General features: G+C 39.8%; 1 protein-coding gene across 3 annotated transcripts in view; it reads left to right on the forward strand.

The window, feature by feature from the left end:
* Positions 1–14,340, forward strand: part of LOC145723000 (uncharacterized) — a 49,587-nt gene extending 35,247 nt beyond the window's left edge. The window contains exons 4-7 of one of the 3 annotated variants that reach the window (XR_014147674.1): positions 466–542; positions 7,953–8,006; positions 8,136–8,220; positions 13,213–14,340. Coding sequence is in view for 2 of the 3 variants with exons in the window: in XM_081828345.1 (XP_081684471.1) it covers positions 6,480–7,043 (564 nt within the window). In the remaining variant the exon portion in view is untranslated. Of the gene's footprint in view, positions 1–465; positions 543–6,443; positions 7,066–7,952; positions 8,007–8,135; positions 8,221–13,212 lie in introns of those variants that run through there. The other 2 variants (XM_081828345.1, XM_081828353.1) reach the window with 2 other exon arrangements.
* Positions 14,341–15,691: the final 1,351 nt, after the last annotated feature.

Here is a 15,691-nt window from a genome sequence, read left to right on the forward strand (position 1 = left end):
TTTAAAAGGGATCAGGCCACACCTATTCTTTTGAAAATTATCAGAAGCTATATAACTGATTCCATCCCGTGGACATTTAGGTTGTTTCCAACTAACACATTTATTGGATATTGAGGTTGTTTCCAACTGGTCGCCCCCCCCCCTTTTTTTTAAGGATTTTATTTGGTTATTTGAGGGAGAGAGAGCATGAATGGGTGGAGGGGCAGAGGGAGAGGGAAAGGGAGAAGCAGACTCCCCACTGAGCTCAGAGCCTAGCTGGGGCTCCACATGGGGCTCGATCCCAGGACCCTGAGATCATGACCTGAGCCGAAGTTGGACACTTAACTGACTGAGCCACGTAGGAGCCTCTCCAACTGTTGGATATTAGGTTATTTCCAACTCATTACTGTTGTATTACTTACTGCTACTGTAACATATTACTACAAATTTAGTAGCTTAAAACAACACTAACTTATTCTCTTACAGTTCTGGACATCAGAAATCTGAATCCGTTTCACTGGGCTAAAGGCGGATGTCAGCAGGGCCGGTTCCTTCTGGAGGCTGTGAGTGGACAATTCATTCCCTTGCCTTTTCCAGCTTCTAGAGGCTGCCAGCGTTCTAATCTCTGCTTTTGTCATATTGCCTTCTCTTTTGTATGGTATCTCCCCCTACTTTCCTGTTATGAGGACACCTGTGATTATATCATTGGGCCCACCTGGGTAATGCAGGTACTCTCTCCATCTCAAGGCCCTTAATCACATCTGCAAAGGCCCTTTTGCCATATAATGTAACATATTTCTAGGTTCCAGGGATTAAAATATGCACATCTTGAGGGGCCGCTATTCTTCTAGCCAATAACAATCAGTATAAACCATGTGAACAGGTAAAATAATCTAGGTAAAAAAATCCTGAAAATGTTATGAAATGTGATAACAATGTTTAAAGACATCTGAGCCGTTGTAAAACTGCCAAAACTTCTAATACTGCCCAAAATAGGGACCAGTGGTGTCCATTTTAACCAAGACATTTCAACCAGCTTGAGGTCTTGACCAGCCTGTTTTCTGCAAATTCCCTGAAGTCCACTATGTAAGGACAAAGAAAAGTAAATAAGGTAGGCTGTGGGGGGTTGTGTGTTTCAGGATATGATTCTCAGAGGGAGTGAAAAGTAGAGAGATAAAGGAAAAGCAGTGGGTCAGGTGATGGGGCCTAAGGGAGAAAGGTCCTGACACAGGGAATGTGGTGCATATGTGAGTAAGGAAAGACCTGCAGATAAAAGAGAGTATCCTGTGTTTCAGGAACTGACGGCAGGTTTATGTGGCTGGTAGTGTATTTTGGGTTGGCACTGGGAGGGGGATGCTGCAAAAGAGGAAGCTGGTTAGTTACCCAGGAGCTGGATCAAGGTGGACCTTGGAAGGCCTGTTGTGTATAGGTTTCATCCTAAGGCACTTGCAGAGCCCTTGAAAATGACCTGGGTCTTCTGCTACGTGAACTTAATATTGCTAATATGGCAACACTCCCCACATTGACCTATATTAGTCTCTCTTTCTCTTTTCTTAAGTAAGCTCTGTGCCCAGTGTGGAGCCTGAACTCATGACCCTGAGATCAAGAGTCATGTGCTCTACCAACTGAGCCAGCCAGGCGCCCCTCCACATTGATCTCTATCTTTCACACAATCCCTGTCAAGATTCCTCCTTTTTTTTTTTTTCCTAAAAATTAATGAGCTGATGATCCTAAAATGAATGGAAAGGGCCCAGAATTGTTAAAACAATCTCAAAAAAGAATAAAAAGTTTGGAGGACTTAAATTTCCTGATTTTAGAACTTACTTCAAAACTAGAGTCATGAAATAGCACAACAGTGGCTTCAGGATAAGGCATAGAGACGAATGGAATAAAAATCCTTACATTTACAGTCAATTGATTTTTGACAAGGGAGCCAAGATAATTCAATGGGGACACAATAATCTTTCCAACGAATCCTGTCGGGATAGTTGGTTATTTACAATTTAAACAACAACAGCATGAACTTAGACCTTATCTGATATCATCCATAAAAGTCAACCAAAATGTCTGGTAAATCTACATTTAAGAGTTAAAATTTAAAAGTGTCTAGAAGAAAACATAAAGCTTTCTTTGAGTCATTAGATATTAGGGACATGCAAATCAAAACCACAGTGAGATACCCCTTCATATCCACCTTATAACACCCATAGTGGCTATGATAAAAGAAGACTAATAATAGCAAATAGTGGCAAAGATGTGGAGATCCTGGGACTGTCATACGTTGCTGAGGGAATGGTACAGTCACTTTAGAAAAGAGTTTGGCACTTTCTCAAAATGTTAAACATATAGTTACCCTATGACTCAGCAATTCCATGCAGGTATCTACCGAAGAGGATTGAAAACACATGTCCACACCAAGCCTTGTTCAAGAATATGTCCAGCAGCATTGCTCATAACAGCCAAAGAGTGGAAAGAACCCAAATGTACATCAACTGATGAATGGATAAATAAGATGTGGTCTATCCATACAGTGGAATGTTATGGGCAAAAAAAGGGTATAATAAAAAGGAGTAAAGTACTGATACATGCTAAAACACAGATGACCCTTGGAAACATCATGCGAAGTGAAAGAAGCCAGTAAGAATGATCACATATTGTATGATTCCATTTATATAAATATCCAGAATAGGGAAAGCTTTGGCAGCAGAAAAGTAGATTAGTGATTGTCTAGGTTTGAGGGTAGAGGTGACGGAGAGTGGGGAATGATTACTAATGGGTATGGGCTTCTTTGTGGGGTGATGAAAATGTTCTAAAATTAGGTTGTGGTGATGGTTACACAAGTCTGCAAATATGCTAAAAACTTGAATTGCACACTCTAAATAGGTGAATTTTATGGTATGCAAGTTACATCTCAATAAAGATGTATACATTTTTAAAGAATGTACTGGGGATTGACATAGTTTCCATCAGTGTGGGAATGGAAATAGAAGGGGTAAAAATTGGATGCAGGCAGGCAGGTTAAATATTTCAGGCATGAGTTAAAGCTGGCCAGGTTGTTTTAATTCCAAATTTTATTAAAAATAGATGCTTATTCTCTAGAAGTCTGTGATGATAACAGTTTCCCTGTTCTAGTCAACTGCTGACCAACTTCACAATCTTTGTTATAGCCACAGCACACCGTAGCTCTGTAACATGTGACACAGCCAGGGAGAAAGGATGCTTTAGGTTTTATATGGTAAGGGTTTGCTGCTTAGTACATCAGCTGAGTTAGAGACAGGGGATTAATCAGGCTGTCAGATTGTTCCCCTGAAAATAGATGCAGCACAAGAGATGATAACCTGTGGCTTTCTCAGTTCAACAAGGCGGCTGGTTAAAATTCTGTATGCCTGCAGTGTCTGAGGCTCTCTCTCCTTGACTGTAATCGAGGGCTTTCTCTATTTAGATGTACAGGAGGCTCTCTCTAACAAGTTGCTACTATTGACATGTTTAAAAAGAAGCAATCCCAAAGCCTGCTTTTTAATGTATCCCAGGGCCACTCATCAATAATTTGCACTTCAACTAATAACATCCTTATGAAAATCGATTTATTTTTCATCTTCCTTTCTTCTCATGATAAAGATACAGGCAAGCCATAATGTCATAATGTCACAAAATTCAATACAAGTAGCAATCCTTTAACAGTTGGAGACATACATTTAAAAAAAAAAACCTAGTATATATTTTGTAAAGCAAAAACAGCAATTTAAACATATGTAACTAGGTGTCCTATTCATTTCCTGACTGTTTAGAAGGACAACTCTGCATGAGAAATGAGAAAATAAGGTAGATTAGTGTTTCCATTCATCTGATGGTGTGGCATGGATATTCCCTGATTATAAATGATTATAAAGCTAAAGGGATGACATAGAGGAATATAAATGTCAAATAACATCCGACAAGCTGTGTCTGACCAAGCGATGGTCAGCCAGCCATAAGTTCATTGATGGCTCTAAAGCTTGGGCTTTTCAGAAGCACACAGAAGTGTCATCTGCAGTTGATTTGGAGTTGGAGCTTTTCTTGTAAATCATAGAACAGCCTTTAAATACTCTTTTAACCTTTGTTAATAAGATGGTTCTCATAACCTTTAGAGGCTCAGGTGTTTTCCTTTACTTGAAGCCAGAGACAAGTCTGGACAGAATATGTTATTGCTCCTGGAAGGGAGCCTGACCTTCGCCAAGGCCCTTGGAGAACAGCTAGGATCAAACAGGTTTGGGGGAGGGGGGTGAAAACGTACAGACTCAGATACAGGAGTCTGGGTGCGGACACATGGGACTAAATATTCATGACCATTTGCACTAACATTCATCTGGTGTCTTTTGCCTTGACCAAGAGTACCTGAAATCAGTCCTATGGAAATGGTAATTAGGTTCAAAGTATTACTGAAAGAAGAATCTCATCTTGATAGTTAACAAAACAACTTGCTACTGTTTGTCTTGACAGCATATTTGGTTAAACTGTCATTGAATATGAGCCTTGGAAAGGTTCACCCAGAACTTGAGCACCACTGACTCCTTAGGACACCTGGACTCTGAAAAAGGCCATTTCTTCCAAAGCCCCCAGTTTGAGGATGAGGGGCTGGCAGTCCAGAGAGACAAAGAGAGGGCTGGATAGTGAAGAAGCCGGATCTAGGACCCAGCCTTAGGGACATGGTCTGTGTCTTTTCTCTCTACCACATGGGTTGTGTTATCTGCATGTTAGCATGTACTCGCTGTGTGAACTCACATCTCTTCATCTGTAAAATGAACAAAAGAAAACCAGTCACGTAGGATGCTATAAGGGAAAAATGAGGTGTTGAGCATCCATCACTGCCTTTAATAAAAACCCTCTGCACAAGAACCCTGATGTTGTTTTCCTATGTTTTGCCTCATCTTTGATGAATTCTACTACATTTGGAAAATGTAGTCATTGTGGCCCTGGTAAAATATACTGTCATCCTGGGAATTACAAAAACATTGGATACCAGATGCTGCCACACAAATCGGAAGCCTCATCAACATTGAATCTTGTTCCTGACCTAGAGGAAGAATAATGTATGTGGAAACAATCTGCAAAATGTAAAATGCTATAAAAATGCAGGTTTTGTTACTCATGTAACAATCTATTTTCGTGATTTTTTTTTTTTTTTTTTTAGTGGTCCCTAAGCAGAGCTCTTGCCCAGAGGATTAAGACAGATCAGCTTTGGTGATAAACATATTTTTGTGCAAGGGTAGCCCTTGGCAACAAGAGGGGTAATTGCTTAGAACCAGCTGCCTTCTGGTAAGAAATAGAGCAAACACGAGTGAAGAATAGTTCCAAATAGTTCTGAGAAAGGCCAGCCTTTACAGCTTAAGAGAGGTATTCGCAGGCTGTTGGTGAGGAGTGGTCTGTCACCCAGAGGGCCAATTGGTTTGGCTGAAGCCAGATTCTGAAGCTTTATCAGGGAAGAGAATCCTCTGGAAATCTCTCTTTTTCCTTAAATCTTTTCAGTATCACTTTGAAAGTCTGAGGGTAGAACCTGGGGGCCATCCACATTTTAGAAAACTAAGACTAGTCAGATGTTCAACAGATGGAAGTGTCACTCACCCAAAGGCCAGGGGTATGCTCACTTGTGAAGGCCTCATTGGCTGTGGGGAGACTGAGCCATGGGAAGTAGTAATAATGGGAGAGACTCTCTTTTGGGGTTCCCCAGGGTCAGAGATGACACTTAACCAACAAATGTGTGCTGGAATCCTTTAGTGGGTCAAGGTGAAGGAAATGACTTCTGTGTGGAAGTTGGTGGGACCCAGGTGACTGACAGTGCTAATGATATGATGGTGATGTGTGTGTGGCGGGGCTGGTAGGGGAGTTGAATGTGCATGTATGGAGGAGTTGTAAAAAAGAAGCAAGATTTTTTTTGCAGTCTCATTTTTTTCTGTTTATAAAAGAAATACAAGAATATTGTTGAACATATGGGAAAATATAGAAAAGTATAAAGAAGAAAATTAAAATCACCCACAATCTACCACCAAAAAGTAATTAAAAATACTATTATGGGTGTTGACCTGGACTGGAAATGAACACGGAAATATGACTATTGGTTTGTTAAAATAGTGGGGAAAGGGATTTTTTGGTCTTTTTTCCTTTTTTGGATTTCAGTGGTTTTTTTCTAGTGCTTTTAATAGAAATATATGGATGAAAGAGAACTATAACATATTGGTAAATTTTATAAATTTAGAACGTAACTGTATATGTTGCTTTGTTCTGTTATCTTCACTTCATGCATATTGTGAGCTTTTCCCTTGTATTTTTCTAAAATATGATTTAAATAACTCCTTTGTATTTCATCATGTGAATAGATTATACCTGATCTTAGAAATTCTCTGTTGTGTTCATTTATTTCCATCTTTACTATTATAAATAAAACCATACTTAATATCCTTATACATAATGTGGGTATGGATCTCTATGGCTTCCTTGAGATAATTATTTCAAAGTAAGATCACATGATTAAAAGGGTATACACATTTTTCATGCTCCTGATACATATTATTGGATTTTCTCTGAAAATAATCTATGAATTTATACTTCAGGGGGAGATGTTTGAGAAGCATCAAAGAGGGACCCAGAGAAAGAGATTGGGAGACATCTCCGAGAAGAGCCTAGCAAGAAGGCGAGGAGAGGGGATTCTTAGGAAAGAACCCAGAAATTGTCAGGCATTTGTGCCAGAAGAAGAAGAAGAAGAAAGAAGAAAGAAGAAGAAGAGGAAGAAGAAGAAGGGGAAGAAGAAGAAGGGGACGAGGAAGAGGAAAGAGAAGAAGAAGAAGGAGGAGGATCCGGAGGAGGAGGAGAAGAAGAAAGAAAAGGAGAAGGAGGAGGAGGAGAAGAAGGGGAAGAGGAAGAAGAAGAAGAAGAGGAAAGAGAAGGAGAAGCAGAAGAAGCAGCAGAAGAAGAAGCAGAAGGAGGAGGAGGAAGAGCAGGAGGAGGAGGAAAGAAGATTATTTCTAAGTCTGTTCAATGCACCAGTGACAAAGTCAGCAAAGGGAGCTGAGGGTAGCACTTCATCTTGAAGAGGAGGTGAAAGAAAATGATGTATGTGAAAAATGTTCCTTGAACTCTTACGGGCTTTACAAAATGATTCTAGGGTAGCTTATGATGATCCTAGTCACTGAGGAGGACGTGAGGCACAGAAGTTAGGTGACTTTCCCACCATCACACTAATGCAAGTGGTGGAATACAGATTCAAAATGATGTCTTCCAAATACCCCATGGTTTTCCACTTGACTTTTTCTATACCCCAAAATAAAGAGGTTGGCCTGATGTCATCTTTTTTCGATACTTTGTGATGAAGCAGAATGCCCCTCCTCACCTTTGGGGCAGGAGCGGCTCCCACAAGGGAGGCTGACATGAGAATGAATGAGGCTGACATATAATAAAAATATATATATAATATATAATATAAAAATGTTATAAAAATAAAAAATAAAAATATATAATATAATAAAAAGAAAGGACATTTCTACAAAATGAAATGACTCTTTTAAACTCAGAACCCACTATTTTGTCATTTATATATTATTGCGAAGCATAAAAAAGATTTTTATGAGGCTCTTTTCAAAAACTCAGCTTCTAGCCCAGATTCATAAATTGCAGGTGAGTGTGAGGCTCTTTGATTGAGGCATGACAATTATGCAGCAGGTCATGGCAAGCCAACTCCACTGGGAGGTAGCATGCACACACTCACTGTAACACTCTGTCAGGGTGCCTTGATAACACTTGGTCATTTTTCCTGAACTTACCTTATTAAGATGGCTCGCAGAAAGAAATGCTTGGTTCTAGGATTTCTTGCTTTTCTATGGGCTGAATTTGGCATTGAAGGCAAAGAAGCGAAAGAACACACCTGTCATTTGCTGGGCCAGTTTGATCTGAACGGGTATGTAGATGCCAAAAATCACTCACTTGTTTCCTATTCACTACAGGACCATCCCAGCAAATGAGTCTGTTTTGGAGCCAGTATTTGCAAAATGCAAAGGGTAAGCTGCTCTTCTTGTCTTCTTTTTACATCAGGCCCAAGTGGTGGGGATGAAAGAGTATGGGGTGTGGGAGTCAGAGTCTGGAACTGGGGCCATGACACTGACTCTGACACTATTTATTTGATGTAGGAAAGGTACTTCCTGTTTCTGAGCCTCGGTTTCTCCAAGGCGGACACTCTAGGATTGCTTAGAAGCGAGAAAACCTTGGTCTCAGGTGGGTCCTTTCCCACTTTTGTACCTCAGAAAGAAAAAAGACAGGTTTTGTACAATAGAGCACAGTGCCCTTCAGATGGTGGTCTCTGGACCAGCAGCATCAGCAGCACCTAAAAGCTTGTTAAAAATGTGGAATCTCAGGCTGCTTCCCACATCTGCTGAACCAGAATCAGCATTTTGATAAGACCTCCCTGTAATTCATGTGTACATTAAAGTTTGAGAAGCACCAATGTAAAATTATGCAGTGTTGCAGCTTTATTGTGAATTGTTAATTACACTAAGCTCTCCTCAAGTGAAAATACAAGGTGTGGGGATGCCCATTTATTTCTGAGCTGATATTCATAGTAAGATTCCTTCCCCTGGAAGGTTTCTGCCCTTCTCATGCCAAAATTGTCACGTGAGGACATGGGATCCATGACTGATAATCTGAATTTACTAACAACGCATTTTAAGAAAGGTAAACAAGGCTTAGATTTGTGTGTGCGAGCAGGGTCCTGGGCGCACACACACACACACACTTTAGCTACAAAGAATGCCAGAAATTAAAACAAAGGAAAACAACTATCCACTACTTTACTACCATAACAAAGCAGCTCTTTTCCCTTTATTTTCTCAGCCCTGTATATAAGTGCAACCATAATTTTTGCATAGCTGTGAACACAGTATGGACACAATTTTATATTGGGCATTTTACATTATATAGTAAGCATTTCTATGATGCTTCATGGTAATTATGATTATAAATGCATGCTGTGAGGGGCACCTGGGTGGCTCAGTCGTTGGGTGTCTGCCTTCGGCTCAGGTCATGATCCCAGGGTCCTGGGATCGAGCCCCACATCGGGCTTCCTGCTCCGCGGGAAGCCTGCTTCCCCTCTCCCACTCTCCCTGCTTGTGTTCCCTCTCTCACTGTCTCTCTCTCTGTCAAATAAATAAATAAAATCTTTAAAAAAAATGCATGCTGTGAATTTTAGCAACTTCTTTTTTTTTTAAAGATTTATTTATTTTTTGAGAGAGAGAGAGCATATAGAAGGAGAGGGAGAAGCCGACTTCCCACCAAGCAGAGAGTCCTACCTGGGGCTCCATCCCAGGACCCCAAGATCATGACCTGAGCTAAAGGCAGATGCTTAACTTACTGAGCTACCCAGGTGCTCCTTAGCAACTTATTATACAATTAAATCTTTACTGATCACAACTCTTTTCCTTTGGTCTTATCTCATGCCACATATTTGAAATATCATTAGAGGGATGGATAAACAGTAATGTTGTTGGCAAAATGAAAGGATTCCAATCAATCTCACTGACCTCTTTCCTGGACCTCCTAATTCTTTTCCATTCTTACAGGGAAGCAAAAGAAAGAGAGATGAGAAGGGCTTTTGCTCACAGCTACACTGTTCTAGGGTCAGTTCATTATTTATCACAGAAGTTTACATATTCAGTCTCTAAAATATAGAATGAACACTAGAGTTTATCATAGTACACTTATATTTTGTAAATACACTTAATTTGTTCCTCACCTTCCATCAGAATTTCTGAAGGTTATCTTCCTAGCAAGGCTAACCAGAAAAAAGCCAACAGATAAGTTTTTAATAAAAATCCACCCCTTTCACTAAAAGAAATGATTTCCACTGTGGTTGAAATCTTGGCATTCTTTTCATAGCTAAAATTTGTGTGTGTATGTGTGGGGGCGTGCGCATGCATGCATGTGCATAAGAAGTAAGTATTTAAAAAATTATTCACTGTGTCAGGGATATTTTGATTTTCCTACCTAGTCCACCTGTTCTTATTTAATTTGCAGAGTAGTCTGATAGTTGATTTACATGTTCTGTCCAGCGATTTCAATTGTAATCAGTGGGAGAGATAAGGTGTGTATTTATTCCATCTTAACTTTAATATGAACCCCGAGGAGTCTTTGAAAGGATTTCTTCAGCATCTTCTGACTTTCAGTGTTGCTGCTGATTCATGATGTTGTGTGTGAAGCTTGTTTCATGGAGTCTAGGGCATCTAAAAAGCCAGTTCCTTGTTCTCAATGTGGCTCAGGAATGCAAGGTATCATGGTGGGTGTTCCACTTGTCTCTGAACCTTGTTTGCCTGAAACCCAAATTGTTCATGTTTATGCTATTCCAGGCTAAAACTTGCCCCAGCACCTTAATCCACCTTGAATATATCTATACATTTTGGATATTAATATTCCATTTTAAAAATTGATATATGGTCTTCAAAATTATAATTCATTTTCACCCATCCTGTCAGCAAGTTTCCTCCCATCTCCATCCCCAGTGTTCTCCAAGACCCTCAGTACTCCTCCCTGTGATGCAACTTTCCCTCCTGTTTGGAGCGTCCCATTGGGACTGGCCTAGCTTAGGATGTGCTCAGGGGCCAAACTGGTTCTAATCTGGTAGTACTTTCATTTTGGCACCATTAACCTAGCTAGACCTGATCTAGAAATTCCAGTTGGGTTTGGAGAAGTCCTGTTCTCCAACATTAACAAGATACTAGTTTTGCTTGGCCATCAGCTAAATTGTACAGAAGAGGAAGATTTTCTATTATTCTGAAAATGTTGTTCAGAGAAGAGAAAGGCAGTGAAATGGAAAGATAAAGAGTATTTTAATTATTGTTTTGGCTGATCTAAATGAAGTTAGGATTTAGAGAAATTTTCTGGGGGAAAAAAAGGTATACATTATATAACAGTACTGTGAATATCATAATGGAAATCAGAGAATGAAAGAAAAAATTGTCCTGAATCCCACCCTTCCAGTAATTATCCTGTGCTCATGAAAAAAACTTCCCTGTTGGGAGCGCCTGGGTGATGCAGTACATTGAGCATTGGACTCTTGATTTCTGCTCAGGTTATGATCTCAGAGTCATGAGATTGAGTCCTACCTGAGGGCTCTGTGCTCAGCGCAGAATATTTAAGATTCTCACTGCCTCTCCCCCTGCTAAAATAAAGAAATAAATCTTTAAAAAATAAAAATAGATAAAAATTTTTCTATTGATACTTATCCAAATGTTTATATAATTTATATGTAGTTTTCATTATAGTATAGAAATAACATTGCATGTGGCTTGTTTTGCTTCTTATTATATGCATGGCTATATAATCTCTCTAATTATAGTTTTTTAATGATGGAAAATGTTCCCATCAAGTCAATATACCATAATTTATTATCACTGAGCATGTAAGTTCTTGCCAGTTTTTCAATATTATAGATAATTCTGTAACAAACAGTTTGGGGTATACAGAGCTTTTTCCTTTGGGAAGAACAGTTTGTTCAGATAAATTCTCAGGGGTAGGATTGTTGATTCAGAGCAGGTGAACGTTTTTCTTGCTCTTGAAATATATTGCTATATTACCTTAAAAAAGATATTGCTGTATTTATTTCAAAACCATATATGCCTATTTATATTGCCCCCTGAGTAAATTTGGAAACGAGCTATCTTAGGATGATGAAGCCCTTCATGTTCTGGCACCTTCTGGTTCTCCAGTCTCCATTTCCCTGTGCCACACCCACTCCAACTTCATCCTCCCAAAGTACTGATCTGTCCATTCCTAGAATGTTTCATGTTCTCTTTTTGAGAATGTGCCTTCACACATACTGTTCCCTTTGTCTGCAGCTTTCATCCCTGTTTTTATGTCATCCTTCAAGCCTCAGCTTGGCTGTTCTGTCCTCCAGAGTGTGGTCCGTCCTTTCTATTTCATGGCCCCTACTTTCATCCCTATCACTCTTTTTATGATTTGGTGCACTGCTTGGCTATTTTTCTGTTTCTTCACCTGTATCCTACAGTGCCTATCTTGTTCTGTGTTGTACTTATAATGTCTAGCACCAGTAGAACTCAGTAACTATTTATTAAATAAAAAACAAAGCTAAACTAAAAAACAAACAAACCAAAGAAACATGGAGGAGAAATCTAATCTGCTGGCAGGGTTATTTGCTATTAGACGTTTAATAAAAAACATTTATTGAGTAGAAGATAGAGAGTTAGATACTATAGCTACAGAAAATATTAAGACAAAAATTCTTGAGATCCTTGCTTTTATTTTATTTTTTTTAATTAAAAAAAAATTTTTTTAAAGTAGGCTCCACACCCAACGTGGAGCACAATGTGGGGCTTGAACTCACGACCCTAAGATCAAGACCTGAGCTGAGCTCAAGAGTCAGATGCTTAACTGACTGAGCCACCCTTGCTTTTACATAGATTAAAGCTTAGTTAAAACTGGGAAGAACTGGGGCGCCTGGGTGGCTCAGTCGTTAAGCGTCTGCCTTTGGCTCAGGTCATGATCCCAGGGTTCTGGGATCGAGCCCCGCATCGGGCTCCCTGCTCGGCGGGAAGCCTGCTTCTCCCTCTTCCACTCCCCCTGCTTGTATTCCCTCTCTCACTGTGTCTCTCTCTGTCAAAGAAATAAATAAAATCTTTAAAAAAAAATTTAAAAAATTCTCTCGATATTAACAATTAAATAATGGCAGGAAAAATGATTAAATTGGAGTCATGTTTACATAGTATATAGAAATTTTGTATTTTGTTTTGATATACTTTGATTGTATTTTCATAATTTTTATTATAATTAATGTCCAGAAGAACACGAGAGAAACCTATAGGAAAGTAAGGAGGGAGAGTCATATGGCATCAAGGACTTCCAATGAATGGAAAAAATGTATTGAGGGGTTCTTTAGTACCCTGTGTGGTAGAGAGGGTAGAGAATATAAAGATATTTTTGTGAAAAGACATAATCAGCAGTTTGGGAGATTATATCATATGAAAGATATTTAGAGCAAGAAAATGTACAAAAAGGTGCTTCCCTGCCCAAACCAATCAACAATGAATATGATGCATAGGTGAACCCTTGAAGTTTGCAGTATCGTTTATGAAAAACGGTACCAGTGAGGTGCCTGCTGATACTCTCTCAAAATACTCTCGGCACCACCCCCAGCTAACAGTTGCTCTCCCCCACCCCAAAGATCCTGACTAAAGCCGTACAAATCTGTTTCTTTTTCAGCTTCAACTTTTGGGGATTCCGCTGGATGAAAACCATGATCCACATAATCAAGGAGATTAACAAGAGGAAGGACATTTTGCCCAATATCACTTTAGGCTATCAGATTTTTGATACCTGTTCCACCACCTCCAAGTCTGTGGAACCGGCTGTGGTATTTCTTACAGGGCAGGAAGAAAACAAGCCCAATTTTAGAAACAGCACTGGAGCATTTCTGGCAGGAATTGTTGGAGCAGGTGGGTCATCCTCATCAGTTGCTGTATCAAGAATTCTAGGGTTATATTATTTACCACAGGTAATACTCAGGTATCTCAGAATAGTGTGCTGGGTGCTAGCTTGTAAAGAAACACAAGCTATGTTTGGGTTAAATGCAGTAGATAGTAAGGTAGTCAGGTGAGGCTGAGATAAGATGCAGAGACAAACAGGGACGATGGTGAAGCTGCTGCCCCTAATTCCTCTGTTCAGTCTAGGCTCAGCAAGTGTCACTTGATGCCTACCTGCAGGTGATTTCAGCCTCTTTTTTAAAAAAGAAAAAATAATTTTATTTATTCAAGAGAGAGAGCATGGGTGAGCTGGGGAGGGGAGGGGCAGAGGGAAAGAATCTCAAGCAGACTGCCTGCTGAGCCCTGTAATGGGCTCCATCTCAGGACCCTGTGTTCATGACCTGAGCTGAAATCAAGAGTCGGAGGTTTAATCAGCTGAGCTACCCAGGCCCTCATTTCAGGCTCTCCTGTATCCCTTAGGATCCTGTTTTAATTTTTGCCTTGAGGTTGTGAGTTACTGATTTGTAAGTTAGCACCTCACTAGGCACGACACTCGATAGCACTGGGTGAGTCACAGAGGAGGTGATGGAAAAATACTGGGTGGTTGGTTGGCTGGCTGGTTGGTTGGTTGGTGCTAGGTGGTAAAAGGAACTCATTTTTTTCTCACCTATATTAAAACTTATTATTCATGACTTTTTGTTCCATACACTAACCTACTGAAATGAGCCTGCAATTTTCACAAGATAGCTAGAATTTTGGGACGCTAATATTTTTAATTCCAGTTAGTAAACATACAGTGTTATATTAGGTCCAGGTATATAATACAGTAATTTAACAGTTCCGTACATCACCCTGTGCTCATCACAAGTGCACTGATTAATCCCCATCATCTATTTCACACATCCTCCCACCCACCTCCCCCCGGTGACCATCAGATTATTTTAAATTCAGAGACTTATGACATGTTTCAACTTAAGAACAGATGATATTAGGAAGAATGGATTTTTTTTTTAAAGATTTTATTTATTTATTTGAGACAGAGAGAATGAGAGAGAGAGAGCACATGAGAGGGGGGAGGGTCAGAGGGAGAAGCAGGCTCCCTGCCGAGCAGGGAGCCCAATGCGGGACTTGATCCAGGGACTCCAGGATCATGACCTGAGCCGAAGGCAGTCGCTTAACCAACTGAGCCACCCAGGCGCCCCAGGAAGAATGGATTATTAAGAAAATATAAATAAAACTCTATAATTATTTCTAAGGATGGGTCATTAAAGTATAGTGAGGATTTATTAATGTGAATGATGATTCAGCCTGTTTGTGTTACTAAAGTAATGGGAGAATTTGAATTAATTGTAAGAAGTAGACTTTACATCGTATTTCTATTATAAAGCTGCAAATACAAATGTGGGAGGAATAGGAAAATACTGAGAAACTGAACCAGGAGGAGGGTTTGGGTGACACAGCTGACGTCTTAGGCGTGGGTTTCATGCAGCTCATTTGAAAGCTTGCCATGAGCTCTATCTTCCACCGAAAACCAACCGTGGTCCAGACACTGGCTCGAAAACTCTAGGTGGATTTTCTCGTTTAAATCCTTGCAAAGAAGGAAAAGAAATCTATGTGATGCTTTCACATTGGTTGTTTCACTTAATATACTGATTATATTAAATCATTATATATTATAACATATATATTAATATAATGTGTATATTATTCATTATAATATACTGAGTATATAGTAGGTGTGTTTAATGTACTTAAGATGTAGATGTCATTACCCTGATTTTACTCATGGGGAAACAGGTTCAGAGGGTTTAAGTAACTTGTCTACAGTCTTACACTAATTATGGAGCCGGAATTAAAAACCAGGCATCTCTGTTTCCTAAATGAGATTCTTTCCTACATATGACCTCCATGATGCTGCTGCTAGCAAGTTTCAAAAGCAGAATGTAAACTTTAGCCAGTAGAGTAAGATAGGACAAGTGGTGGGGCGCCTGGGTGGCTCAGTCGTTAAGGGTCTGCCTTCGGCTCAGGTCATGATCCCAGGGTCCTGGGATCGAGTCCCACATCGGGCTCCCTGCTCAGCCAGGAGCCTGCTTCTCCCTCTCCCACTCCCCCTGCTTGTGTTCCCTCTCTTGCTCTCTCTCTCTGTCAAATAAATAAATAAATAAATAAATAAATAAATAAATAGATAAATAAATCTTAAAGAAAAAAAGAATAGAACA

This window comes from Leptonychotes weddellii, chromosome 1 (genome assembly GCF_054177405.1).
Source record: "Leptonychotes weddellii isolate Sample4059 chromosome 1, ASM5417740v2, whole genome shotgun sequence".
NCBI lineage: Eukaryota > Metazoa > Chordata > Mammalia > Carnivora > Phocidae > Leptonychotes > Leptonychotes weddellii.